The sequence below is a fragment of the Bison bison genome, unplaced genomic scaffold, assembly GCF_000754665.1.
Source record: "Bison bison bison isolate TAMUID 2011002044 unplaced genomic scaffold, Bison_UMD1.0 scf7180017864462, whole genome shotgun sequence".
NCBI lineage: Eukaryota > Metazoa > Chordata > Mammalia > Artiodactyla > Bovidae > Bison > Bison bison.
Window position 1 is genome coordinate 4,002,064 of NW_011495024.1, and position 27,060 is coordinate 4,029,123.

General features: G+C 37.2%; 1 protein-coding gene across 1 annotated transcript in view; it reads left to right on the forward strand.

Moving 5' to 3' along the window:
• Positions 1-27,060, forward strand: part of RYR2 (ryanodine receptor 2 (cardiac)) — an 826,801-nt gene that overhangs the window by 622,249 nt on the left and 177,492 nt on the right. Inside the window, exons 55-62 of the mRNA XM_010860117.1 lie at positions 592-681; positions 1,444-1,581; positions 9,972-10,049; positions 11,722-11,797; positions 17,109-17,232; positions 17,772-17,887; positions 21,126-21,190; positions 23,597-23,718. Coding sequence (XP_010858419.1) covers positions 592-681; positions 1,444-1,581; positions 9,972-10,049; positions 11,722-11,797; positions 17,109-17,232; positions 17,772-17,887; positions 21,126-21,190; positions 23,597-23,718 — 809 coding nt within the window. The remainder of the gene's footprint in view (positions 1-591; positions 682-1,443; positions 1,582-9,971; positions 10,050-11,721; positions 11,798-17,108; positions 17,233-17,771; positions 17,888-21,125; positions 21,191-23,596; positions 23,719-27,060) is intronic.

The following is a 27,060-nucleotide window of genomic DNA, read 5'->3' on the forward strand; positions in this document are numbered from 1 at the left end:
ATATGGGCAAAAGCATGTGGGACGAATGTGTTGATAGGTCATTGAACATAGGAATAGCAAAACATATAGCACTATTTAGGGAGGCTTCCAAATTAAACAGCCACTTCAGATTAAAATGAGTGTCTCACATACATGTGTCACAGGTTGAGGTCCTTAGTTAAACATGATGAGCTAAAATGAATATCACATTGGCTGTGCAGCCTGTAGCTGCCTCCTAGGGGAGGGCGATTGACATAATCACAGATCTGTCTAAGGAAGGCTGGATGCTATTCATCTCTGCATAAAAAAAATGTATGCCGGGAAATTCCCTGGTGGTCCAGTTGTTATGACTCACCACTTTCCCTGTGGTGAGGGGAAACAAACAAACAAACAAAATTGGTCTGAGAAACAAACAAACAAAAAATTGTTCCAGGTGATCACTCAAAATAATATTGACTAGGATGAAAATCTTTATATTGACTTATACTGGATAAAAGTTCAAACCTTAATGCTTATCTTGGTTGATTTTAAATTTATCAAGTACATACTTAAACACATGCACACCTACACTCTAAAATTAATGCATGTAAAACAATTTTGATTTTTTTTTAGTTGGCAAATGGATGGATTTATGGAGAAATATATTCAGACTCATCTAAAGTTCAACCATTAATGAAGCCATATAAACTATTATCTGAAAAGGTGACTTTTTTTAAGTTTACGTAGCTTTAATTTGGGGGTGGAAGTTTTTGCTATGTAAATTTCTTATTAAAATGTCTTCTTTATACATACTATTTATACCCTTTCTCAAAGGTCTCCTTTTTACATTTTTTTTGTCTTCTTTTTCTTCATAATCCAATTTTCTGTCAGTATTTAACTGGTTATTCTCCTTTCTATGTAATATTTTTCTGTTTTTTAAAAAATTTTTATTCCTCTTCTATATATTTAAGAACTTTAGAAAATATTCTTATCAATCTAAAGAGTCTTTTGTTAAGTTATAATGAAGTAATATACTTTAGTATTTTTATTATTTATGTTTTCATGTACTTTACTTCTGTTGGGGGAAAAGCAGTATCTTGACAAATGAACTGTAAAGGATTTTCTGGCTCCCTGCTTATAGAATAAGTTACTTCTCTGTTTATTCAGATTGTAGAAATGCTGTCAAGCACATGTCATATAATCTGGAACTTTTTCCTAATAGTGATCCTGCTTTCTAGGGAAACTAAAGAAAATTAACCTCATGCTATAGTAAGCCAGGATCCCTCTTAGCATCATTAGTCAAACTAGATTTCAGCTCACATTCTGCTCTTCAGAGTTTTTACTTTCCTTTTTTATTTTTAAATAAACAGTGCTAATCAAAAATGTTTAGGTGAAGGTAGAGTATTTCAGAACAAAGCGTTAAATATTTTAAACTTTTATTTAGGTTCATAATATGCCATCCTTTTATCTTTTTTTTCTTTCTAGGAAAAAGAAATTTATCGCTGGCCAATCAAAGAATCTTTAAAAACTATGCTGGCTTGGGGATGGAGAATTGAAAGGACCCGAGAGGGAGACAGCATGGCCCTTTATAACCGTACTCGTCGTATTTCTCAGACAAGTCAGGTAAATATCACAGTGATGTCTGTGTCATTTTAAAATAATTTGAGTATTTCATTTAATTATTGTGTTTTCCACAACAACTAATTTGAAAATTCTGAAGACTAATATAAAGTTTAGAAAGTCTACTTTTTCTTTAAGTAAGCTTAGACCTTGGAGTTTATCTGTCAGGCTGTACTTCTCCTGATGGTATATAAAGGAGTACCTGGTGATAAAGTCTTGAAGGTATGTTAATAAATAAGTTCCTTACCTACAATTAGGTTGTCTATTAAGGTTTTGTCTCCTTGCCAATAAGAACTGCAGATTGGTTCTTAGGGGCTAGTGGAGTGGTCAGAAGTAGTGATCTGGATCTAAAGCTTCCATGGGTGTACTTGCAAAGGGAAGATACACAACTGGACAGGCAGAGCAGGAATGAAAGAGCACGTTGTTAGTGGGCCGAGTCAAGGAAGTCAGTCAACTGAGCAGAGCGTGGCTGTGGGGCTTCTGTGCTGAAGAGGGCACAGTAAGGACAGCCTTGATCTTGAGAACCTTTGTTGTTGCTGAGTTGCTAGGCTGTGTCCGACTCTTTGCAATCCCATGGACTGCACCATACCAGGCTTCCTTGTCCTTCACTATATTCCAGCATTGCTCAAAGTCATGTCCGTTGAGTCAATGATGCCATCCAACCATCTTATCCTGTATCTGCCACTTCTCCTCCTGCTCTCAATCTTTCCCAGCATGAGGGAGTTTTCCAGTGAGTCAGCTCTTTGCCTCAGGTGGCCAGAGTATTGGAGCTTCAGCTTCAGCATCAGTCCTTCCAGTGACTCTTCTGGGTTGATTTCCTTGCTGTCCAGGGGACTTTCAAGAGTCTTCTCCAGCACCACAGTTTGAGAGCACCAGTTCTTCGGCACTCAACCTTCTTTATGGTCCAGCTCTCTCATCCATACATGGCTACTGGAAAAACCATAGCTTTGATTATATGGACCTTTGTTGGCAAAGTACCAAACACTTTGCCTTCTTGCATTTGTTTTTCTTTGGAATGGTTTTGGTCACTGCCTCCTGAACAGTGTTATTAACCTCCATCCATAGTTCTTCAGGTGCTCTGTCTATCAGATCTAATCCTTTGAATCTGTTTGTCACTTCTACTGTATAATCATAAGGGATTTGATTTAGGTGATACCTGAATGGCCTGAGTGATTTTCCCTACTTTCTTCAATTTAAGTCTGAATTTTTTAATAAGGTCTCATGATATGAGCCGGAGAAGGCAGTGGCACCCCACTCCAGTACTCTTGCCTGGAAAATCCCATGGACGGAGGGCCTGGTGGGCTGTAGTCCATGGGGTCACTAAGAGTCGGACACAACTGAGTGACTTCACTTTCACTTTTCACTTTCTTGCACTGGAGAAGGAAGTGGCACCCCACTCCAGTGTTCTTGCCTGGAGAATCCCAGGGACGGGGGAGCCTGGTGGGCTGCCGTCTATGGGGTCGCACAGAGTCAGACATGACTGAAGCGACTTAGCAGCAGCAGCATGATATGAGCCACAGTCAGCTCCAGGTCTTGTTTTTGTTGACTATATAGAGCTTCTCCATCTTCTGCAAAGAATTTAATCAATCTTATTTTGGTATTGACCATCTGGTGATGTCCATGTGTAGAGTTGTCTCTGTTGTTGGAAGAGAACCTCTCCTTGACCAGATACCAGCTGGCTCTTTGATTTCTTCTAGGAGCTAAACCTGACCTTGTCTCTTTCAAACTGCTTGGGTTACTATATTTGGTTTAGCCAAAATATTGTGTTTTTTGTTGCCATTTATATTGATAACATTTTTGAAGAAAGAAAATGAAGACACTCAAAGCATGTGTTTCGCATGCTTCACATTTGAAATATACTGTTAAATAGATTTAAGTTCTGATTTGGGCCTACTCTGCTCAGTCACTCAGTCATGTTAGACTGTTTGTGGCCCTGTGGAATGTAGCCCAACAGACTCCTCTGCCCATGCAATTTTCCAGGCAAGAATACTGGAGTGGGGTACCATTTCCATTTCTAGGGGATCTTCCTGACCCAGTGATCGAACCTGGGTCTCTTGTGTCTCCTCCTAGTCTGCCTGCTAGTAGAGGCAGATTCTTCACAACTAGCACCATCTGGTAGTCCAGATGCATATTTTACATCAAATTCTCTTAAGTATCATGAACATAGAGGTTTGTAAAAGCATACTTTTCCTGTTATCATGATTGCACATATTTCTAACTAAATTCCATTTTGTTTTAATCTGTTTAAACAAATATTGAGCACAACCTGAGTCCTGGGCCATAGGAATATAAAGATAATAAGATCTGATTGTGTTCCAAAAGACTCACAGTTTGGTGTTAGAGACAATCAGGTTAAACCTACTCCAATGATAAGATTTAGGCTAGTGATACATACAAGGTACTCAGAGTGCAGAGAATGGAATTATCTGGGTTTTTCTTTTTTTCCCCTCTAAATTGTATAGGAAATAAGGAAATTATTACATAATGGAAGTGATGTGAAGCTTTGCCAGGAAACATAGATTCTCCCCCATTCTTGATAGCAAAAATTATGGGCTCTAATTTAAAACTGCATGTGTTGAATGAGAGCATGCCCTTTGAAATAATAATGGTCCCAATTCTGTGAGCCAGTACTAAAGAGTAGAAATGGTAGAAGGCAGATAAGAAAAAAGACCTTCTCTTAGCCAGAAAAAACTGGGCCTATATAGCATGCCGGAGCACAGCCCAGAGAAGCCAAGGGAGGGGCTGTAGCAGAATGAGGGGAACTCCATTCTCTTGTTGCTGCCTTTGCCAAATGTTTTCTCACCACTGCCGTCGGAGTGGGTAGGGCCGACTGCTAAGTAGCCTCTCCCTGTCCTGTCTCTAGAATATTTCTCGAATAACAACAAAGGAAGAGAAGCAAAGGGTCATTCTATGATTTTAGCCATGCTCACCTGAAGATTAACGTAACTTATGGGTTGCATACTTTTGCAAACACCCCTGAAAAAAAACAAACAAAAAAAACCGGTAACTGACGATGAAACATAACAAGCTCCAAAATGGTTCTGGGTCATGTCAGATATAAAATCTTACCCCAGATTTAAGAAACTGATTTTAAAACATTGAAAGTCATTACAGACTCTGTAAATTATAAGGTATAAACTATAACCAATCCATTGTCAGAAAAGGATTACCTTTTTCTTTAACCCCAGGAAAATTTATTGTTTTGCTGAATTAAACTTTTCTTGAGAGTGCTAAAAAATGCTATGTTGTGTTTATTTCCTTTTTTTCCTTACTTCCCCTTTAGCTCGTAATGTAGTTTTCAGTGCCCATTAAGCCCTCAATAAATATGATTTTATATGATACCCATATAACCATCACTTAAGTCTTACTGATTTTCAGTGACATGTGTGATATATGACATATATTGTTAAACCCCCTGTGTCATTCAAAAATATTAGGAGGTGCCTATGCTAGACGTATGGATTAAGAGGGACAGCCCTAGAGGTAGGCTTCAATCCTGGGACTTCCACTCTGTAGAAATAAACTGCTGGGCATATTACTTAATCTGTTTACCTCAGTAGATGGTAACTCATGATTACCATTATTATTTACATATTTTTAATGTCAGGAAGCATTTTTTCAAAGGTAAATAAAAGAGCTTGTGTTTGTGGTACTTTGACTTTTAGTAAAGAAAGAATATTTCTATCAGTGTCAGAAACAGAAAGCAGCAAATGCTGCAAATATATTTATAATCCTTGTCATTATTTTCACCCTAACATTATTGAAACATAATCCAATATAATTTGAAATGTTAAAATGGATTATCATTTCTTAATTACTAACGTTACAGTATTATCATCTTTTTCAGTTATCATCTTGCCAAGCTTCTTAATGTCGTTCCTCTCTCCAGTATTGATTTCCCATGTGATTATAAAGATATTTTCTATTATGTAATAGGTACACTCTTGAATAAATTAAGGAACACTTTTGATGACATCACTTTATATTAAGGACTATCTACTTGGATGAATTGAAATCACTTGTTGACATGATTCTGAGCCAGTATGCTTCATTTATTTCTCCTGGGACTCAGCACTGTGTCTGCAAGGCAGAAGTGGCCTGCATTTAACTCAGCAAGATCTGGGTTTGAAATCCTGGCCTCGCCGTTGAGTAGATAGCTTTTTTATGAGCTTGGGCACACTGCTTAACCTTTCTATGCTGCAGTTTTCTCCTTTTAAAAATAAAACAGCAAAGAGCATCTAATATACAAGATTATTGTGAGGATTGCATCGTAATGCTTACAAATCACTTAAGAGTGTGGTGAGCATATGTTGCAGTCAACATTGGACCTTATTATGATCATTGTAAGCATGATTTCAGGAAATTTACTACTCAATTACAATTTTATAATTTGCATATTAAGATAATATATGGGCATAGACAAAGCCAATAACTTGATAGAATACAGAATAGAGTGTATACCTATATGTGCTGCTGCTGCTAAGTCGCTTCAGTCGTGTCCGACTCTGTGCGACCCCATAGACGGCAGCCCACCAGGCTCCCCCATCCCTGGGATTCTCCAGGCAAGAACGCTGGAGTGGGTTGCCATTTCCTTCTCCAACGCATGAAAGTGAAAAGTGAAAGTTAAGTTGCTCAGTCGTGTCCAACTCTTAGCGACCCCATGGACTGCAGCCTACCAGGCTCCTCTGTCCATGGGATTTTCCAGGCAAGAGTACTGGAGTGGGGTGCCATTGCCTTCTCCAATACCTATATGTAGAATCTATCAATAAAATATGACACAAATCAACTTATCTATTAAACAGAAACAGATGTGCAAACATAGAGAATAGATTTGTGGTTGCCAAGGTGAAGGAGTGGGAAAGGGAAGGCCTGCGAGTTTGCACTAACAGATGCAAACTATTATACACAGACAGGATGGATAAACAGCACAGTCCTACTGTGCAGCACGGGGAACTATCCTCAGTATCCTGGGATAAGCTATAATGGAAAAGAATGTGAACAAAGAATATATATAAATGTGTGTGTGTGTAACTGAATCACTGTTGTACAGCAAAATTAGTGCCACATTGTAAATCAACTATACTTTAATAAAATAAAAAAGAATGAGTGTAAAAGTGCTGACAGAATTAGAAGTGGGGAGATCTGATTCGAGGTGCTAAACTGGTAAATTTTGACTTGATAGTCACATCAGCAGAAAAGGAGGACATTTCTGGCAATTTAAGGTGTATTCCATAGGCTCTTAATAGTTACTTTTTACCCCCAATTTTATTTTCTTGTATCTAGTTTTTATCACGCATGTAGAATATACATTATTTAAACAAATTTTTAAAATAAGCTTCTAACCTAAGAAGGAGAAGAGGATGAATAAAATTTGTTACCTCAGTTCAGTTCAGTTCAGTCACTCAGTCGTATCCAACTCTTTGTGACCCCATGGACTGCAGCATGCCAGGCCTCCCTGTCCATCACCAACCCCTGGAGTTTACTCAAACTCGCATCCATTGAGTCGGTGATGCCATCCAACCATCTCATCCTGTGTCGTCCCCTTCTCCTCCCGCCTTCAATCTTTCTCAGCATCAGGGTCTTTTCAAGTGAGTCAGTTCTTCGCATCAGGTGGCCAAGGTACTGGAGTTTCAGCTTCAGCATCAGTCCTTCCAATGAATATTCAGGACTGATTTCCTCTAGGATGGACTGGTTGGAACTCCTTGCTGTCCAAGGGACTCTGAAGAGTCTTCTCCAACACCGCAGTTCAAAAGCATCAATTCTTGGGCGCTCAGCTTTCTTTAGAGTCCAGCTCTCACATCCATACATGATTATTGGAAAAACCATAGCTTTGACTAGACAGACCTTTGTTGGCAAAGTAATGTCTCTGCTTTTTAATATTCTGTTTAGGTTGGTCATAACTTTTCTTCCAAGGAGCAAGTGTCTTTTAATTTCATGGTTGCAGTCACCATCTGCAGTGATTTTTGTGCCCCCCAAAAATAGTCTGTCACTATTTCCATTGTCTCCCCATCTATTTGCCATGAAACAATGGAACTGGATGCCGTGATCTTAGTTTTCTGAATGTTGAGTTTTAAGCCAACGTTTTCACTCTCCTCTTTCACTTTCATGAAGAGGCTCTTTAGTTCTTTGCTTTCTGCCATAAGTGTGGTGTCATCTGCATATTTGAGGTTATTGAAATTTCTTCTGGCAATGTTGATTCCAGCTTGTGCTTTGTTACCTATCTTGAACTAAAATATAGGCTAGGACAGAGGAATAATTCATTCATTCTTTCAGTAGATATTTCGTGAGCACCTTCTATGTTCCATGCACTGTCCTAAGCTTTTCAGATAGTTCCCTGAACAACATAGACAAACACCTCTGCTCTCACGGAGTTTCCTGCTTATGGGGAAAGTAAACAATAGATTTAAGTAAATTACATGTTATATCACAATATGATCAATATTTTGGAAAAAGAAACCTGCATAGAAAGGCAGATTATGAGTGTAGAGGAGGGAGCTGAATAACCTGTGGGGATGAGTTGCAATTGTATATGGTGTTATCAGAATAGATTTCATGGAGAAGATAAATTGAATAGAGCTGGGAGAGTTAGACATATCCAGGGGAAGAATGTGACAAGTCATGCGCGTGCTCTGAGGTGTGGGAGTAGCCTGACTTTGTGAGAAACAGCAAAGAATGCGGTAAAGTTGGAGCTAGGGACTAACAGCAAGATGGGAGGAGAGGTCTCAGGAGCCAAATCAGGCAGGACACAGGGGGCCATTTTAAGATATTGGAGAAGTGTTTTGGCATCAGATATAATTAATTTAAAACCTTGATTCTGCTGTTTACTATTCACATCATGGTCATTAAAATTAATTATTCTGAATCACTTTCTTTCTCATTTTAAAGTGGCAAATAGCAATATCTCCTTTTCAAAGCTGTTCTAAAATTTGAATGAAATAATCTATACGCTTTACATATAACCATTCACATGGTGATTGTTATTTGTTGTTATTATTATTGCTAAGAAGACTAGAGTTAATTAAATTCTGAATGGGTACATATTCCAGGTAACTTGAGATTATAGAAGAAATTGGCCAGTCTTCTGATTTCTGCATATGTAAAGAGGAGAAACAGGTGATGAAAACTTTTAAAAGAATCTCTCTCTGAATAAAGAGATGTCTACTTGCATTCTTTAAATCAGTCTCAATAATTCAATGTAAAACCAAGAGGATATACATTTCAGTTATATAAGCAACGTGGTCTAAGAGGATATTAAATACTAAGAATTTTATTTTAGGAACAAATAATGTTATCGACATCAGCTGTATTTTATTCATTTATTCAACAAAAGTTGCAGAGAGTCTAATACTTTTTTATTAGTTGTAAGACATATGATTGCTCTATCTCAATATCTGTGAGATTGGCAATCATTTTATAATCCTAATTTGATGAAAGATGGCCTGTGCCAGACTCTGGGAATACTAAGACAAATACGACTTAGTCCAGGCCTGCAGATTTTTACTGTGCTGTGGAAAGGCTTATAACTCAGGGAATAACACAATAAATATTTTTGGAAGTATATTTCTTACAATAGAGTAGAGAAGGAATCAAAGAAGGGTGAGATAGAAGGCTGAAAGAAACTCCTTAGAAGAAGTTGTATACATCCCACAAAACAAAAACATTAAATATCTAAGTTAGAGCAAAGACAGTGGATATGGAGGGAAGCGGTTGTATAGCAGAGATGTTTTTGTGGTAGAAGAGATGGAATTTTGTGACTGATCCATAATAGCAATTGAGGAGGAATAATCAGAGGTGGTTGCCATGGGTCTGGACTGGGCAACCAGGTTGGGTATGGTATGTGAAATGAGGTTAGTACTGGGCGGGTGGTAGCAAGGAGCAGATAATGCTTTTGATTTTAGATTTTGTGTTAGGCACAATTTTGGTTTCCAAAGATGATCCCCAGTCACCGTCCTCTTTGGAGTGGTTGCTTTCCTGGGCTTCGCTATTTGGCCTATAAAGACATTTATAAATACTGATCTCTGATTAGCTTGTATTTGTGTGAGGAGAAGTAAATTTCACTACAGCTGATAAGAATTTATAAGAAACTCAAGAAATCAATTATCCTTTGACTTGAGTAATATTTCAGAATCGTGCACATCCCGAGCATTAACTCTCTGGATTGGCAGACCCTAAGATATTGGGATGTATTATTCAACCTGAAATAAATGTCAGACACCCAAATATAATTTAATCTGCTAGATAACATTTGTAAAATCTGCTTGTTTAGCTATAGCCCGTTTTATCTGAGGAGATGGTGCATTTGAGAATTTACTTGCCTTATATTTTCAAAGTAACTCTTAAATCTCTCTCCACTGGGTTTTCTCATGAGATGTTATTTTTTGTAAATTACCTAGGTTTCTGTAGATGCCGCCCATGGGTACAGCCCACGAGCCATTGACATGAGCAATGTTACACTATCCAGAGATCTGCACGTAAGTACTTTTAAAAATATTCTGCAAATTTCATTTTTAAAAAGTGTACATGCATTTCCTGCATGTATTTTACAGCATGAATTATTGAATGTACTGATCATAGAGAAGGTCCGTGGAATTTATTGATTATGTACCCTAAGCTTTTAATGCTGTGAAAGTTGATAGAACTTTTTCAGGGTGTTTCCTTCAAATAATATATTTTCTTTAAAGATCATATCTATTTTTTAAAACCCTAATATAATTATATAGAAGAAGAAGAAGAAACTAAATCAGTAATTTATAATGCTCAAAGATCATTTTAATTACTCATGAAAAAATGTGTGTTATAAGTCGGGGGTCTCCATCCTGTGGGATCTAATGCCTGATGATTAGAGGTGGAGCTGATATAATAATAATAGAAATAAAGTACCCAGTAAATGTATTGAGCTTAAATCATCCTGAACCCCCTGAGTCTATGGAAAAATTTCTTCCATGAAACCAGTCCCTACTGCCAAAAAGGTTGGAGACTGCCGTTCAGTTCAGTTCAGTCACTCAGTCATGTCCGACTCTTTGCGACCCCATCAACCGCAGCACACCAGGCCTCCCTGTCCATCACCAACTCCCGGACTCCCCCCAAATCCATGTCCATTGAATCAGTGATGCCGTCCTCTTCCTCTGTCGTCCCCTTCTCTTCCTGCCCTCAGTCTTTCTCAGCGTTAGGGTCTTTTCCAATGCGTCAGCTTTTCGCATCAGGTGGCCAAAGTATTGGAGTTTCAGCTTCAACATCAGTCCTTCCAATGAACACCCAGATCTGGTCTCCTTTAGGATGGACTGGTTGGATCTCTTTGCAGTCAAAGGGACTCTCAAGAGTCTTCTCCTTAAGTTGTTTATTTAACCAAACTGACAACATTTTGCTTGCTCCTGCCATAGTTCTCTTTTGTCAATAAGGAGCCTACTGTGAAATGCCTGATTTGAGTGAAAAGATAAAATTTGTTACCACAGGACATAAGTTGACAGGTCAATATAATGATCACACAATGATATTGGCATTGTTTGCATCATTCCTAGAGAAGTAAGCATACCAAGATAAAAATCTAAGATTATTAAATCTTGGGCTTCCCTTTTGTCATTTTCTGGTATGAATGTGTTAAAATGACATAGTAAACTTGTCTTAAGTGAAAGGAATCTTAGAGGTAATCTTGTCAAAGTCCAAAGGCCACAGAAAAAGTTAATGAGCCTCCAAGGTCTCTCACCTGGATTGGGACAGACATTCATTCAGTCTGTTCATTGGATGTTCCCTGTGTTCAGTGTTCATTCAGTAAGGTTTAATCATCTTGTAAAGCTTTAGAAATTGAAATAAAAACTTGTAAACCGACGTATTTTTAAAGTCTATAGCTAGTTTGAAGTTTCATTATTAAATTAATAAAACATGTGTCTTTAAACATTTCAAAGAACAATGACCTTTCCCATGGAATCATCTCTGGCTATTTACTACTTTATAATTTCACAGATCATTAGAAACCTTTGAAATTTCAGATTATAAATAATTTTCTTTTAGATGTATTTTAGCACTAACACACTATAATTTACTCATTTAAAACATGTTTGTTATTACATATTGGAAACAAAAATTATCTTTTTCTAGTATCCTTTTAAAGTATAACTTAGTTGCAAAATATTTTGTTTGTTTAAGGCTATGGCAGAAATGATGGCTGAAAACTACCATAATATATGGGCAAAGAAAAAGAAACTGGAACTGGAGGCCAAAGGTAATATTTTTAAAAATCCTTGTTAAAAAATGACCAGAGGTTGAGTCTATGAACGTACGATAAGGATAAAGTAGTCTTTTTGGCACAAGAGCTCATTATATCTTTAGTTTATTAGAATGGTTCAAATATAGTTATAATAGTTTCAAGGTAGAAATGCTATTTCCTGATTTCCTTATTGCTAGTATATAGTTCCTGATGTCTCAGAATTTTGATGGCCCATCAAATGGTCTCTCTTGCCCATTTTAGCCTGTAGATATCTATATTTGTCATCCTTTTAATTAATTAGACCTCCTTCAATGATTCCACCCCAGCCTAAATATTTCTCTAATTTCATTGTATCTCCTATCCTCAGCCTCATTGTTTTGTCCAGTCCAGTTGCGTACTGTCTCTTACATGCCTTTGCTTGCCCTTTCCTGCTGTTTTTGTTGAATACTAAAATGACCTAATATTCCCTTAGTCATTTCTAAAATCTTTTCTTAATTTATTAAGAAAATTATATTTCTCAAAAATAAGTATGTAATATTTGCGTAAATATTTTGTTCAGTTACATGCATCTTGTACTGATCATCTCTTTCACTGTTATTTATTCAGCATTAGATTATATGCATATTGTTTATGTTTGTGTGTGTTCTCTTATTATCTTCTATGTGGGTTTCTTTTCCCCAATGAAAATATAATTCACGCTCAGGGCTGTAACTTTTATGATTTTTGTCATCCTTATTGTATAGCTCTGGATACCAGGAAGCTCTATTTCTTACTTATTGATATAGGTAAAAGTATGGAGGAAGATCATTTTGAAGAGTGAGAATATTTCATAATGAAAGGAATAGGTTTCATTGGAGGATAGTACCAGGTACTAAGCACTGGGAAACAGAATCACACAAATTAGAATTGGTCATAGGAATGAACAGAGAGAATTTCATGTACCAAAATTGCCTCTTCCAGAATTTGGCTTAGGGCTAGGCCCATTTTTCTAGAAACATCCTATAAATGTTTGTAAAATGAATGATCAGCTCTTTGGTTGACAGATAGATGTATGAATAGATGGAAGGATGGATGGAGAGCAGAGTCACAGTATTTTCACTTAGTAAAGTTCTTGGGGCATTGTCCACATAACTCGTTGACAAAGTTACTCTTTGTTCCATATGCAAATTACATGACAAATTTAGTTTTTCTTTTCTAAGTATGTTTCAATTACTATGGTTTGGTTATGATTAAAAGTAATTAATCAGACTATATGTAAAATAGATAGCTGGGCTTCCCTTGTGGCTCAGCTGGTAAAGAATCTGCCCTCAGGTTCTTTGTGGAAGACCTGGGTTCAGTCCCTGTGTTGGGAAGATTCCCTGAAGGGAAAGGCTACCCACTCCAGTATTCTGTCCTGGAGAATTCCATGGACTATATATAGTCCATGAGGTCACAAAGAGTCAGACACGACTGAGCAACTTTCACTTCACTTCACTTCAAAATAGATAGCTAGTGAGAAGCTGCTGTATACTGCTGGGAGCTCAGCTTGGTGTCCTGTGATTATCTAGAGTGGTGGGATGGGAGGGTAAGAGGCAGGTCCAAGAGGGAGGGTATATGTATGTATACACACATACACACACACACACACACACACACACAGATGATTCACTTCATTATACAGCAGAAACGAACATAACATTGTAAATCAACTATACGCCAATTAAAAAAAAAAGTAATAAGCAGCTATCTTACTACTCCCTTCTAAGTAAGTGCGCTACAAAGTCATCATTATCCTTTAATTTCTGAGCCAGCCATTAAGTGCCCTGCCATCAGTGTTTTCTTTGAAGGACATCACTTGTAAATGAGGCATCTGTACCTCTGCATCCAGCTTGTCTTGATTCAAATTCACTGTGTGGAAACACGAACATAGTTACAGCAAAGGGTAAAAGATGAGGTGGCAAAATTAGAATTCTTACTCCTTTCAAAGGAGACAGTGAGTTGTTTAGCATTAAAACAGCAGACTAGTAGGACAGGTGTTGAAATGCAGAGCACTGGATCTTGGCATTTAAGTATTGCAGCTGATAGAAGGGAGAAATGAGTCTTGGAACCAGAGAGGCTTGAGACTGGGACAGTTTTAGGACAGAAACTCCAGGTGTCTATTCTCCACTTTGTCTCTCTCCTGGAGAAAGCCAACTCATGTCTTGACAACTCTACTTCTGTTTTTAAGAAGATCTGGGTGGAAGTGTACCAGGGGCCTGTCACCTACTGCATGTAGCTCTTGGGGAGGGCGTGGTGATGGGGTGTGTGTGTGTGTGTGTGTGTGTGTGTGTGTGTGTGTGTGTGTGTGTGTGATGTTTGAGAGAGATAATAAGGAAACAACTTGAAATACCCCTTTAGTCTTTCAGATACCTGGGCAATTAAGAAAATCAGTGTTGAAGCCACCCACTTTTCTTTTGGCCCCACCCAGTGCCCTTTTTATCATCCCTACATCTATGTACAGAAGATGAATCCACTTTAGAGAAATCTGGAGAAAGTTTCTTCTACTCTCCCAGATTGTCTGTTGCTTAGTGCTTTCCCAACCTCCTTGAAGAATCTAGCAGAGTTGGGGGAAATCAGGCAGTTTAAGGAGTATATCAGGAATAGAATAAAGGAGTGAAAGTCCAAGAAATTTTATCTATGCTCCCCAGTTAGTGAAAAATGGAAACAGCTAGCATTCCTTTTTATTCTTTGTTTCCTACTAACACGTATTTTGGGCTCTGATGATCTGTCATGAAGCCAAGAAAAGCAGAGGTATCAAGCAGTTTTGACCCTTTCGCATGAATGAATGCACTCGGCCGGTGCTGTATGTTTGAGGCAGAATCCTAGAAATTACTAAACATTTGTTCACCTCTCAAGTGTAGCTAGTTTCTTTACTTCCCTTCCACACGGTATCTTTTATAAATGGGCCAGATCAAGGTAGTCCACTCCCTTTAGCTAAGTGGCACAGCAAAGGACATAATTTCAAGTCTGCTGGCTGACTTTAAGTATCTGCCCTATCTAAGGCTGAAGGTTCTCTGTGTCCTTGGTTTAGTTGCTAAGTTGTGTCAGACTCTTGCGACCCCATGGACTGTAGCCCACCAGGCTCCTCTTTCCATGGGATTCTCCAGGCAAGAATACTGAAGTAGGTTGCCATTTCCCTCTCCAGGGGATCTTTCTAATGCAGGGATTGAACCCCAGACTCCCGCATTGCAGGAGGATTCTTTACCAATTGAGCTGCAAGGGAATCCCTTTGTGTCCTTAGGATTTTTAAAGTTTAAGCTTTTTTCTTTTTCTCCCTGTCTCTCTCTCTCTCTTTCTCTTGCCCCCTTCCCCCCACCTCCCTTGCCTCTCTACCTTTCCCAAAATGATCTGTTACTGTCTGATCCCTAAATCATTGGGGATTACGAATTAAGTTGTTAGTTTCCCTAGGAATGAAGAACTGCATTCAAAAATAGGTCATAACTGCAGGGTGATTAAATTAAATATTTACATTATAACTTTTTTTCATAAAATATGCTAGAAGTCAGATTTGTCCTCAGCGGGCTTAGTAATTTATTCCATATCCTTCTTGCTGGTCCCCAAATGTTTATTAGTATTATTGTATGACAGTTATAGTTGTATCAGACTGTAAAATAAGTGACGGCTTCTTAATATGCTTCATATCAGTGGAGTAGCAGCTGACTGCCCCTTGTGTTTGCGATCAAATAGTGTCACCTAATGGTCAGAAGGTTCATTGCGTGATTATATTTCTGTAGATGGCACTCTCAGTCCAAGCATGCTCTAGGAGAGCATGGCATATTCTCCTTTGTCCTTTTGTTTGCTTTTTTCTTTTTTGAGGGTCAATTCAACATTTATGGTTGTTCTGGCACTCCTGACTTAACCCCATTGGACTTTTCATAGGCTTTATGTTTCATTGTAATTCAAACAAAATAGTTATTTCAGTTATTTTTATTCTGGAGTTTCCTTAGCAGTTAGCAGTCAAGGAATTTCAGCATCCCACATAAAATATATTCCTTTACGTGTTTTGTAAACTTTTAATCTGGGACATACCAAGCTATTCTTTTTGCTGCTACTTTAATAGTACTCCTTGTACCCGATCTTTACATCTGGATACGATCTTTTGAAATTTTTATAATTTTTGCAAATGTTTTTACAAAATTTATAATTTTATAAATGGTTTTCTCTTGGTCGGGTTTTTAAAAATTTAAGTGCTTCCCAGAATTTTTAAATCTAAAAGAATGCTTTTAGTATTTCTTATCAGAAGAGGTATGCTAGAAACTTAGATTCTTGCCAGAATTCCAAGCCCATCAATTACATATGCTACTTCTGTTAGATAATTAACAGCAATCAACTTGTACCTTAACAATCTGAGTTTTGTGTGTTTAGAAATATGTGACTGCAAAGTAGGCTCCCTGTGGCTCAATGGCAGACTCTGCCTGCAATGAAGAAGACCCAGGTTTGATCCCTGGACCAGGAAGATCTCCTGAAGAAGGAAATGGCAACCCACTCCAGTATTCTTGCCTGGAGAATTCCATGGACAGTGGAGCCTGGAGGGCTGTAGTCCATGGGGCACAAAAGAGTCAGACTTAGTGACTAAACAACAACAACACAGACAATAAAGTACTTTCTGCTCTGGAAGGCATAGTGAAAATTACATATTTAAGACAATTTTTTTCTCTTTGTGCATTAGAAAGTGAAGCATTTTGCTTGAAACCTGCCTTGTAATTTTACTGGATCCGGCTGTGCAAATTTTAGTGCATAGTACACTCTGCATTCAGAGTTCATTTGAGCAGGAAGGAAAACATGGCCTCTTTTTCCTTCTTGTGTGACTGTAGATGTCTTTGGCACTTGATGCTACAGTTGTGTTTATGTTCATGTTTTAGTTGCATCTTAGATGGCATATGCATAGTTTTTTTTGAACAGGTTTCCTAAATTAATTGGAGCATTAAAGGCACTAGACAGGAAAGTCTTGGATGAGTCCTGTGTATCCTATGTATATTTAGAGGATACCAGGAATTCTGTAGTGAAAGTGAAAATTCTATTGTAAAAGTAGTAAAAGTGTTAGTTGCCCAGTTGTGTCTGCCTCTTTGCAACCCCATGGACTATAGCCTGCCAGGCTCCTCTTGTCCTTCTTCAGGCAAGAGAACTGGAGTGGGTAGCCATTCCCTTCTCTAGGGGATTCTTCCCAACCAGGGATTGAACCCAGGTCTCCTGAATTGCAGGCAGATTCTTTACATCTCAGCTACTAGGGAAGCCCAAATGCACCCATATCTCATTTCAGATTATTTTCTAAATACTATGCTGTATTCTCATCTTGACATCCTCTTAGGAGGTGGAAACCATCCCCTACTGGTACCTTATGATACACTGACAGCCAAAGAGAAAGCCAAGGATAGGGAAAAAGCACAGGACATCCTCAAGTTCCTGCAGATCAATGGCTACGCTGTATCCAGGTAAAGGCACACCTACTCCAGTTATAAGTAGGTGTTATAAGACTTGTTATAAGACTGAATATTCAATTAGCCCTGTCAGATTTAATGCTGAAAATGAGCTCCGTGGCCTCTTTAAATGTCAGAGCTCTATTTAGTGTGTTCAAAATATACATGTTGAAAACATTAATGCCCTTAGCTGCCATATAATTGAGTTCCCTACACTTTTTATGTCAAGTCTCCATTCATCATTTAGGCAAAATCTCTAGGCAGAAATGACACTCTGTATTTTTAAATGCAATATCTTATTGTGTAGTAATATTTATTAAGTACAGCTTCTTATCATATGCAAAGTATTTTTTAAAATTTATTTTTAGCTATAAAATATTAGCTAACCTTGCAAATGTATCAATATCTGTGTGTAAATGTATATATTGCTATATGTAAAATGTTAAGATACCTCTCTGTATGTAGATATTTAACAAAATATATTTTGTTTTTACCTTGCCTTCTAATAATCTTTCTTAGATGTTGGTTTCCATTTTTTGTTTTTGCCATCCTAGAGGGTTCAAAGACCTGGAACTGGACACACCTTCTATTGAGAAACGGTTTGCCTATAGTTTCCTTCAGCAACTCATTCGCTATGTAGACGAGGCCCATCAGTATATCCTGGAGTTTGGTAGGTACCATGGTCCTGTTACTAACAGCCAGGTTTTTGTTATGTTTGTTATTTACAACATCAGGATCTAGAACAGCATAGACCACTGGGATGCTTATGGTCTGTTCCCTGATGGTGTAAACATTTTTATATCAATCCTAATATTAACTTGAGTCTAAAAGTCAATAGGAAAACTCATTTTTTAAGGATGGGTAAATTTTGAGAACTTTAAAAAAAATTCTAACATGCAATTCTTTTCTCCTTAAAATGTATATTGGCATTGATTTTTCATTTTGAAAGATACATTGGATGGACATCACATTTTAAGGTACAGTTAAATCCTTCCTTATGAAATTAATTGCTCTGCTCTTTTAAAAAAGGAACTAAAACTCTTTGGATTCTCCAAATGTCTAGACAATGGAAAGCCCTCAAGTTTAGCCTTTGCAGGAACACACATTTGTACTAGAGTATCAGCAATGCGAATACTTTATTATCCTCTTAGGGTGAAAGGAAAGACCTCTTCCCCATCTGGCTCAGTGACATTTAAGTACAAAAAGAACTCCTTAATTTAAATCGGAGATTTGAATCAGATCATCAAGACAGCCTCCTCTCATTTCTCTTATTTAGTGTTTGTCCTCAGCATTGTTGAATTAAAATTCAAGTTGTTAATGACTTACCTTTGTGTCAGATCCCCTTTCAGCCACTGGTTGGTATTAGATATAAAGAGTAGAGTTTTATCCTTTTTGAAAAACTGTGTGCTCTGCTGGTGGTCATCTTATTTTCTTTTCCACTTTTAGGGTTGTATTTCTGTTTTTATTTTGTTTTTTTTTAACCCACATTCTTTTGGTTTTCAGCCCCTTTCCTTGGGGTCCATAGTCCTAGGTCTCATAGCAATACATCAGCAAAAGATCCCTCCTAACCAGGGGCTCTTTTTGCTGCTGTTATCTTAGGATTTATGCTTAGTTTTCAGCATAGCATCAGATTAAAGTTTATAGAAATTTGAACTCTGATATTTTCTTGTTGCTGGGTCCCTGGATCCCAGATATGATTAGAGATATTCAGTCTGAGCATCAGTCTCTTAAATAACCTTCCTGTCTTTCAACCTGCCTCCTTATCTACAGTACAAATGCTATATTTTTGATCTCTTCACCAACTTTTTCATAAAGACCAATTATATAAACTAATCCATAATATGCAATCTCTTTGTATGTCATCCATCAGTATTTTTTTAAAATATGGTAGTCATCCTGACTAATAGCCAAATTACCCTCAATGATATTTCACCAAAGAACAAGTATGAGGCCATGGTGAATTTTTGAAGCTTTTATGCACAAACTTAAATGTTGACATTTCTAATCCACATTTAAAAGTATATGAATGAACAGCAATTCTGGCATCCAGCCTTCGTTTTGACCACAGAAAGGAGAAGAGGGGAAAAAAGAGTGATCATTTGGAGAAGGGAACAAGAAAAACAAACTTTTCTCTTGCCTCCATATGGATAACAGAAACAGAACTTTGAAGGATGAAATTTGTTTAGACTTTAGTCGTGCTATATTCCAGTTTCTGACTAAACATCCTGGGACAGTGTTTCTGTCTAAGAAGTGGTGAGAAGCTTATTACAGGGCAAGTTCACCTACTTCACACATTTCTTTTTTTCTATAGGAGAAGGTCTTATAAACAGAATTCTGGGGACAAATAAGGTTAGATTAGTATAGAGCCCAACAAAATTAGTTTTTTGTTTGGTTGTTGACAATTGCTGATGTTAGTCGTTCCTTTTTCAGGTGACCGCAAAGCAAGTTATGTATAAGAACTCTGTTAGAGGAAATCCCAAATTTTTATGATACCTCCTTTTATTTTTCACTTTATTGTCTTTGCAACACATCTTTAATATAGCCATTCTTAAACATAGACTCATGGTGCCGATAAGAATATGCATGTGCCTTTTCTAATTTTTGTGTTATATCATAGATCATACTCTCTCCAAATCCTTTCATAGTTTCTGCATAAGCATTTTTATTAAAATGTGTAATTAATGGAAAAATATTTCCTATTTAATGCTTTGAAGTGTGGTAAGATTTAGATAGGTACAAAATACTGTCTGAATAACATTTATTTGAGAAGCCTCTTAGGTAGATCGAACCATTGTGCAAATGTTTGAGAGAGATTTAGTGCCAAGTTCATTTAAAAAATGAAACTCTTAAATGTTAAAAATACATAATTTTCTTTTACTTATTCATGGGAAGATCATTGTCTCATTTTACGAAATATTACCTAGGTTATCTAAAACTTATGCCAGATTTGTGTCTTTAAAAATTTAAAAGCCTATTTCGAATTGTTTTTATTTCTGTTTGCAAAAGAACTTTTTCAAGGAAAAGTCAGTTTGATTCTTATAAAATATGGAAGCTCTGCTTCCAAATTTTACTAAATCCTTATATCCAGTTCTGAAATTCTTAGCTCTGCAATCTGTTCTGCATATCATTGTGATTATTATAGTTTATTACTACCTCTTCAGTATGCGTGAAATCTCTTCTGTATGCATGAGGGAATGAGGAAATGCCACCTTTTAAGCTAAATACATTAGGTCAATCAGTTCTTAACCTTGAACTCATTTTCTATACATGGGGAAACTTTGGGGATTTTTCCTTTGCTTGTGGAGATTATCTTTGGACATTGGTGAACTTCTTTGTTCTTTAGCAGAATGTTAATTTTCCAACCTAGTATTCTAATTGTAGTCCTCCCCCTCATCACAGGCACTGGCTTCCTGCAATTTTTCCTTTGGCATATTAATATTAATAGCTTTAGCTTTGTCACACCAAGAAGTAACTGTCTTTATTAGAGACTAGTGTTAAAATCTAATGAATTTTGTTTATTTAAAAACACTTCTGTACTCACTTTTCTTACCCCTGTGAGCTTCTTTCTCACTGAAATAAAATGTGGGATTTTACTGCTAAAAATGTGGACTTTTTACTTTATTCCAGTTTTCTCAGTACATGTTAATAAGATCTCAGAGTTTTATCGGAAGTTTGTGATTGTAACCACATGTGTGGGCTGTCTCAAAAGCTTTTTTATTTTGACTTGGGTACATTTTTCATCTTTTTTTTTTTTCATTAATGACACTGCTAAGGTTAACCTTTCTCTCTTTGTGTTCAGTTTAGGAGGGTAACACGTTTAGCAGTGTGTTCTAAACTTTGCGTTTTGGGTGAATATTTTGCAGTGTTTGAAGTGCAACATGTACCTAAAAAACTCTTCATGTCTACAGATGGTGGCAGCAGAAGCAAAGGAGAACATTTCCCTTATGAACAAGAAATCAAGTTCTTTGCTAAAGTACAGTATACAATCTGTCTTGTTTTTCCTTCAATATGTTTGTTTACCAAATATACTCTTTAGATAGTCGCCTCTTTGCAGAATGCACTTGTCTACAAATATGAATTCTCCTCTTAGTAAATATTCTGTGGCACGAAAATAACTGCATGAATCATGTAGGATAAATTTGCTCCCAGCATCCTTGGTCATACTTAAAATAACTTGTTCTGCTCTCTGTACGGTATTCCTCAAATGACTTTGTTCTCTATGAAGTTTGACTCAAAGTTCTCTCTTTTTGGCTTCATCATATGACATAAAGGAGAAATAGCTACTTCCTAACATTTGAATATTGATCTGACTTTAAAATTTTAGATGCATATTTCTTCATTAAAGAGGAAAAGCCTGAGTTAATTTTTAATGATTATGTTATAACCTACAGTATAGAATCTTTATTGTGAAGCCTGAGTCCTACTCAGAAAAGGAAAACTGAAGCTCAGACAGGATCAGTTGTTCATGGTTAGAGTATAGCCTATCATTTTTATTTATTCCACTTAATATGAATTCAGCAAAACTCTGCTCTATGTCTGAAACATTCCTGACTTCCTTTCAGCCAGTACAGGAAAGAGATGAAGAGTTGCAGAGTCTCCACGTTGGGTCCATTCACTTACTCACTGTTTACTGTGTGTCTGGTCTGTGTCATGCATTAGCCTACAAGGATGTAGATTCAGTGTCACAAAGACAGAATTCCCTTGGGACGCTTTCCTATTTACAACATGTTTTAGTTAACCTGAAGACCTGATTATTTTTGTCAGGTTCCTTTCAAAGTACTTGTATGTGGTCATTTGTAAAATGGCATGTTATTTTGATTGATTGATATTTGGCTTCTGTTTTCAGAATTGTTATTCTTTATTATAAGGGAAATTTCTCCTGTCTGTTCTTTCCATTCAGTATAGCACCCAAAGTCCGTATCAGTCATCTGAAATTTGTCTTAGGCTGCACATTGCTAGGTATCTATTCTACTAGGGTGTAATCCTCCTTGATAACCAGTGATCAAGAAATACTGTATTCATGACCTCTAATCATGCATTTAGAATACATTCTTGTATACCATTGCCAGCATGCTCAGCACTCCTAGTGATTTTGTTTGCAGATGCCTAATGAGGCTTAATTTCTACTCACTCTGTGATTCATTCATTCACATATTTACTGAGTACCTATTATATGTCAGTTGCTAAGTTCAGGCAATGTCACAACTTTTTAGTCAGATCACTGGAAACTTGTGTATTCCTATTATTAAAAAATAATAAATATATTATTTAAAATATACCATGTAGGAAAAAATTAGATTTAGACTAGAGTCTAAATACTGATAATGCCTATTATTATCACCTTTTTCATTTATTTCTTCAATGAATATATATCTAATGCTTGCTGCAGGCTTGCAGCAGAGTCCTAGGCACAAGTGAATCAGTGATAAATGAAACAGAGCAAGCAGGGGTCATAGAGGCCAAGAGAGGGGTTTAAACAATCCCCCAAATGTTTTTATCTCTCATGCACCTTATAGGCTCTTAGGGAGACAGACTAATCCAAAGTCACACAAATAAAATATAAAATTGCAAATGATGTTAGAGGACCAGAGGATATGGGGAGTTTATGTCCGTGATAGGCCAGCAAAGGCTTACCTGATGAAGTGCTGCTGCGCTGAGGCCTGCAGGAGGGGTGGAGTGACTCGGTGGTTACTGGGTGTGGGAAGGACATTTCAGACAGAGGGCATGGCACGTATACAGCCTGTGGGTGGGGGAGGGGCGATTGGACAAAGGCCAGCAGGATTAGAGTGCAGAATTGAGAGGTAGGCTTTGATCAAGGCCAGGGATGAAGAACTTTGTAAGTCGGTAAGTGGCGATGTGTCTGAGTAAATCATTCACTGTCTTCACCTCAAGTTATCTTCATCTCCATCTTCAACCTCGAAAACAGAGTTGATAACACCTACCATACAAAGTGGTCACTGGGACACATGGGATTATAGCATGTCAGATACAGTCCTCAGACATAGTAGAGACTCCATAGAAGGTCATCCTTGATTGCCTTTGAATCTTTTGGGCACGAAACTGCAGTGTGTGAAAATATTAAGACTATTTCATTTGAGAATGTATTGAGACTAATTTCAAACACTGAAAATTCAGTGTGTTTTTCATAATGACACCCCACTCCAACCTACTCCTGCGTCCCCCTCCCCCGCCACACACACACATGCACGGACTGGAGAGAGCAGAGAGGGATACTCTGAAATGGTGCTGACTGGCATGGCTGTGAATGTTGGGGACTCATTGCATGTGAACAGAGCTCTGGCTGCACCAAAGACTCAGCATGCATTGGTCCCCCAAAAGATTCCACTGTGTAGATCTGTTTTCTTTTCCTTTCTTTCAGGTCGTTCTTCCTTTAATTGATCAGTATTTCAAAAACCACCGTTTATACTTCTTATCTGCAGCAAGCAGACCTCTCTGTTCTGGAGGACATGCATCAAACAAAGAGAAAGAAATGGTGACTAGGTAAACAGCTATAAAAATAAAGACTATTGTTTAAGTGTATTTGCATTTGAGAAAGAGTATCTCAGGATCTTGAAGTAGGAGCATGCAGAGTGTTCACCCATCTTCCTTGGCCCCTGGGAATCAAATACTACAAAGATGATGGTTTGGGCAAGTTAATACATGTGTTCTAGGTATTGAATTTTCTTATATTTTACTGCTAAATATAATACTGAGTTGAGGGAATAAAATACACAGTTCAGAATCCACAAGTAGAGGCTAGAGATACATTAGTATATTAGTATTTTTGATAAATGATGCTCTTAACATTGGTTTCATTAAAATTTTTTCAAATCTAATATTTTTGCCGGCCTGTATGTTTCAGGAGGGCAAGATCTCATTTACAGTAATTATAATTTTAAATGAAAAAAATTATGACCTATCCTGGAATAAAATGATGTAAACATATATACTTTCTGAGGTTTTCCATTCACACCACTCAAGCTACATCCTAGCAGTGCTTTCTCATTTATGTTTAAACCTAAGTATTCTTTAGATTTGTGATTCTGCTGGCAATTTCAAGTCTGAGTCCTAAAAATTCTGCCAGAAGTTAGGATGCATGAGAATCAATTCCTGAGAAAGTCTGCTTCTGTATTACACTGCTCAGGAGTCTATACCAAGCTTATAGATTGTATTGAAAAAAAATTTCTGTGAAAATGAGTCCCCTGTATAAAGCAGAATATAGGATTTCCTTGGACTTCACTTTCTTTTTATCTATCTATTGTTGTTTAGCAAAATTATCACAGGTTTAATGTTTTAAAAGAATATGCATTTATTATCTCACAGTGTCTATGTCTCTGTCAACAGTACCTTGCTTGGAAAACAAGCCTCTTTTTTTTTTTAAGACATTTTAGAGCAGTTTTAGAGTCATAGCATGGACTTGACTTTAATAATATGCTGGATGGCAGTGCAATATCAGCCTATTGAACAGAATGAGATGAGATTGAATATAGCCTGCCACCAGAGGGTAAAGAATAAATAAGATTCCTTTGTTACATAACACTGGGGGTGGGATTTTAAGCTCATCTCTTGAGTTTGTTTATTGCCTGTTTTACCAACCAATAAGTAGCCAGTTATGTGATGTAGGATTGCAACAGCATTAAAAAAGTTTCCAAACTTCTTCAAATAATAAGGTTCTTGTGAAGCTGATAAAGATAACAGAGAATCCATCCCAGTGGCTTACTTTGTTTATACAAACTGTGTTACCGGAAGAAAAGAGAAGGAAGAACTATTTTCCAAGATACAAATTTCATCCCTTGCCCACTTGGGCCTGGCCTTCTTTCCGTCTTCTCTGGGAGAGAGGGGGACCCTTCCCGCCTCAGTTCATACATGCACTCATCCACATCGCTGGCCCCGTGTCCCCCTGTGGACAGTTGAGTGCACACCGTAGGTGGAAGAACACCAGTGCACTGTTACCTTAAACACCAACACCAAGGCAGCTGCACAGGCACCTGGTCGTCTCTGGCCAGTTAGCCTTTTGTAACAGAAACTTTGTTCTTACAGGTGGTGTTAATTTAATGACATTCAGTTACATAAGTGAACACAATATAATTAGAGAATATAGGGGGGAAATTAAAAAAAATGTGTGAATTCTGCTCTTTCCCCTCCCCTTTTGGGTTTTGTTATCGTCATTTCAGTTTTAGTCTTACTCTGAGAATAATTCACTAACTATAGAAGTAACTAATTTTCCTTTACCAAATATATCCCTCATATAATAAATCAGAAGAACAGCATGAGTCTGTGCTAGCCTCCACTGATGTAGTTTGGGGCCCTTATAGTAATACTTCCCCAGTTTTTAATGATTTCATCTTCAAATTTTTCTTCACCTCTTGGAAAGAGGGTTGATAAGTTTTACTTCTCCAATGAGCACTTCCAAAAGAAATATATGCCATTAAAATTCCAACACACAGAAATGAGAGATATAATAGGAAAAGTAACTGATTTCTTTACAGTACTTTTGTGCCAAACATAGGTTGAACTTAAGCTCAGAGAGAGAAAAAACTCAGAGTGGAAAAATGAATAAGGTGATGATAAGCAAATTATGGTACATGTTGTCCAGTCATTAAAATGATGATGGATATAAATATGTGACAACTTAGGGAAATTATTTAAAAAATAAAATACATGTTCAAATAGTATTGATCTGGATTTTTTTTTAAACTAAATTTTTAGGTATAGAAAAGTAGTGGTAAGGGATAAATTTAATGTTAATGGCAGTTTTCTTTATGTAGTACATGTAGATTTTGTATTACTATTTTTATGTGTTTTCTAAGTTTTTAAAATGAAAAAAATCTTATGTTAATAATCATAAAACTGTGTTTTAAAATAACCAACATCACTGCCACATTAATGAAAACAAACAATTTCTTTGGCATGTTGAAGTGGAATCATTAAATCTGATTTTGTACCACTTTAGCTAAGTATTACTTTAGTGACTAAAATAAGTAAAAAAAAAAAAAAAAAGAATGAAATAGATTTAAAAAAAACTGACCCTGCTACTGTGAACATACAAGCATAGCTTCATACACATAATAAGCATTGCCATGATTTAATAGCTGTGTGTAGCTATAGTTGAGTGGGTCTAAGTTAACTTTTCCACAATTAAAACCAAGTTGTTCCCATTAGTTGTTTGAATACCTTCTGGCACTAGAAATTATATATCAAGCATTTATTGCTCTGCTGCACTCCAGGAGTGTTCATGGCAGTGGCTAAGTGTATGGGAATACATATAGTTCCAGTAGCAGAAAGCCAAGCAGTGCTATGGGATTCCAAATAAAGTAAGACTGCTTTGGATGGGTATGGATGGGCTAAGATGTATGGAAGTCATGACAGTCAAAGATGATCTTAGAAACATGCAGATCAGAGATTAAGAAAGGGGGATATTTTCTAGAAAACAACATAAAGAGTAGAAGCTGGGTCATTTAGGGGAAATGTAGGTTATATAGATTCCTTATGGAACACTGTAATTGATAGTAACTGCCAGAATAAAATGTCATTTTTCTTTTTTTAAAAAAAAATTTTAAAAATAATTCATGAGCACTAAGAAGAAATTAATGCTTTTTAAATAGAAGAATTGAGAACAGCCTGGCAGCTAAAGTGGGATTGATAAGAGTAGCGTGGCTAGGCGGAGAAGGCAATGGCACCCCACTCCAGTACTTTTGCCTGGAAAATCCCATGGATGGAGGAGCCTGGTGGGCTGCAGTCCATGGGGTCGCTAAGAGTCGGACACAACTGAGCGACTTCACTTTGACTTTTCACTTTCATGCATTGGAGGAGGAAATGGCAACCCACTCCAGTGTTCTTGCT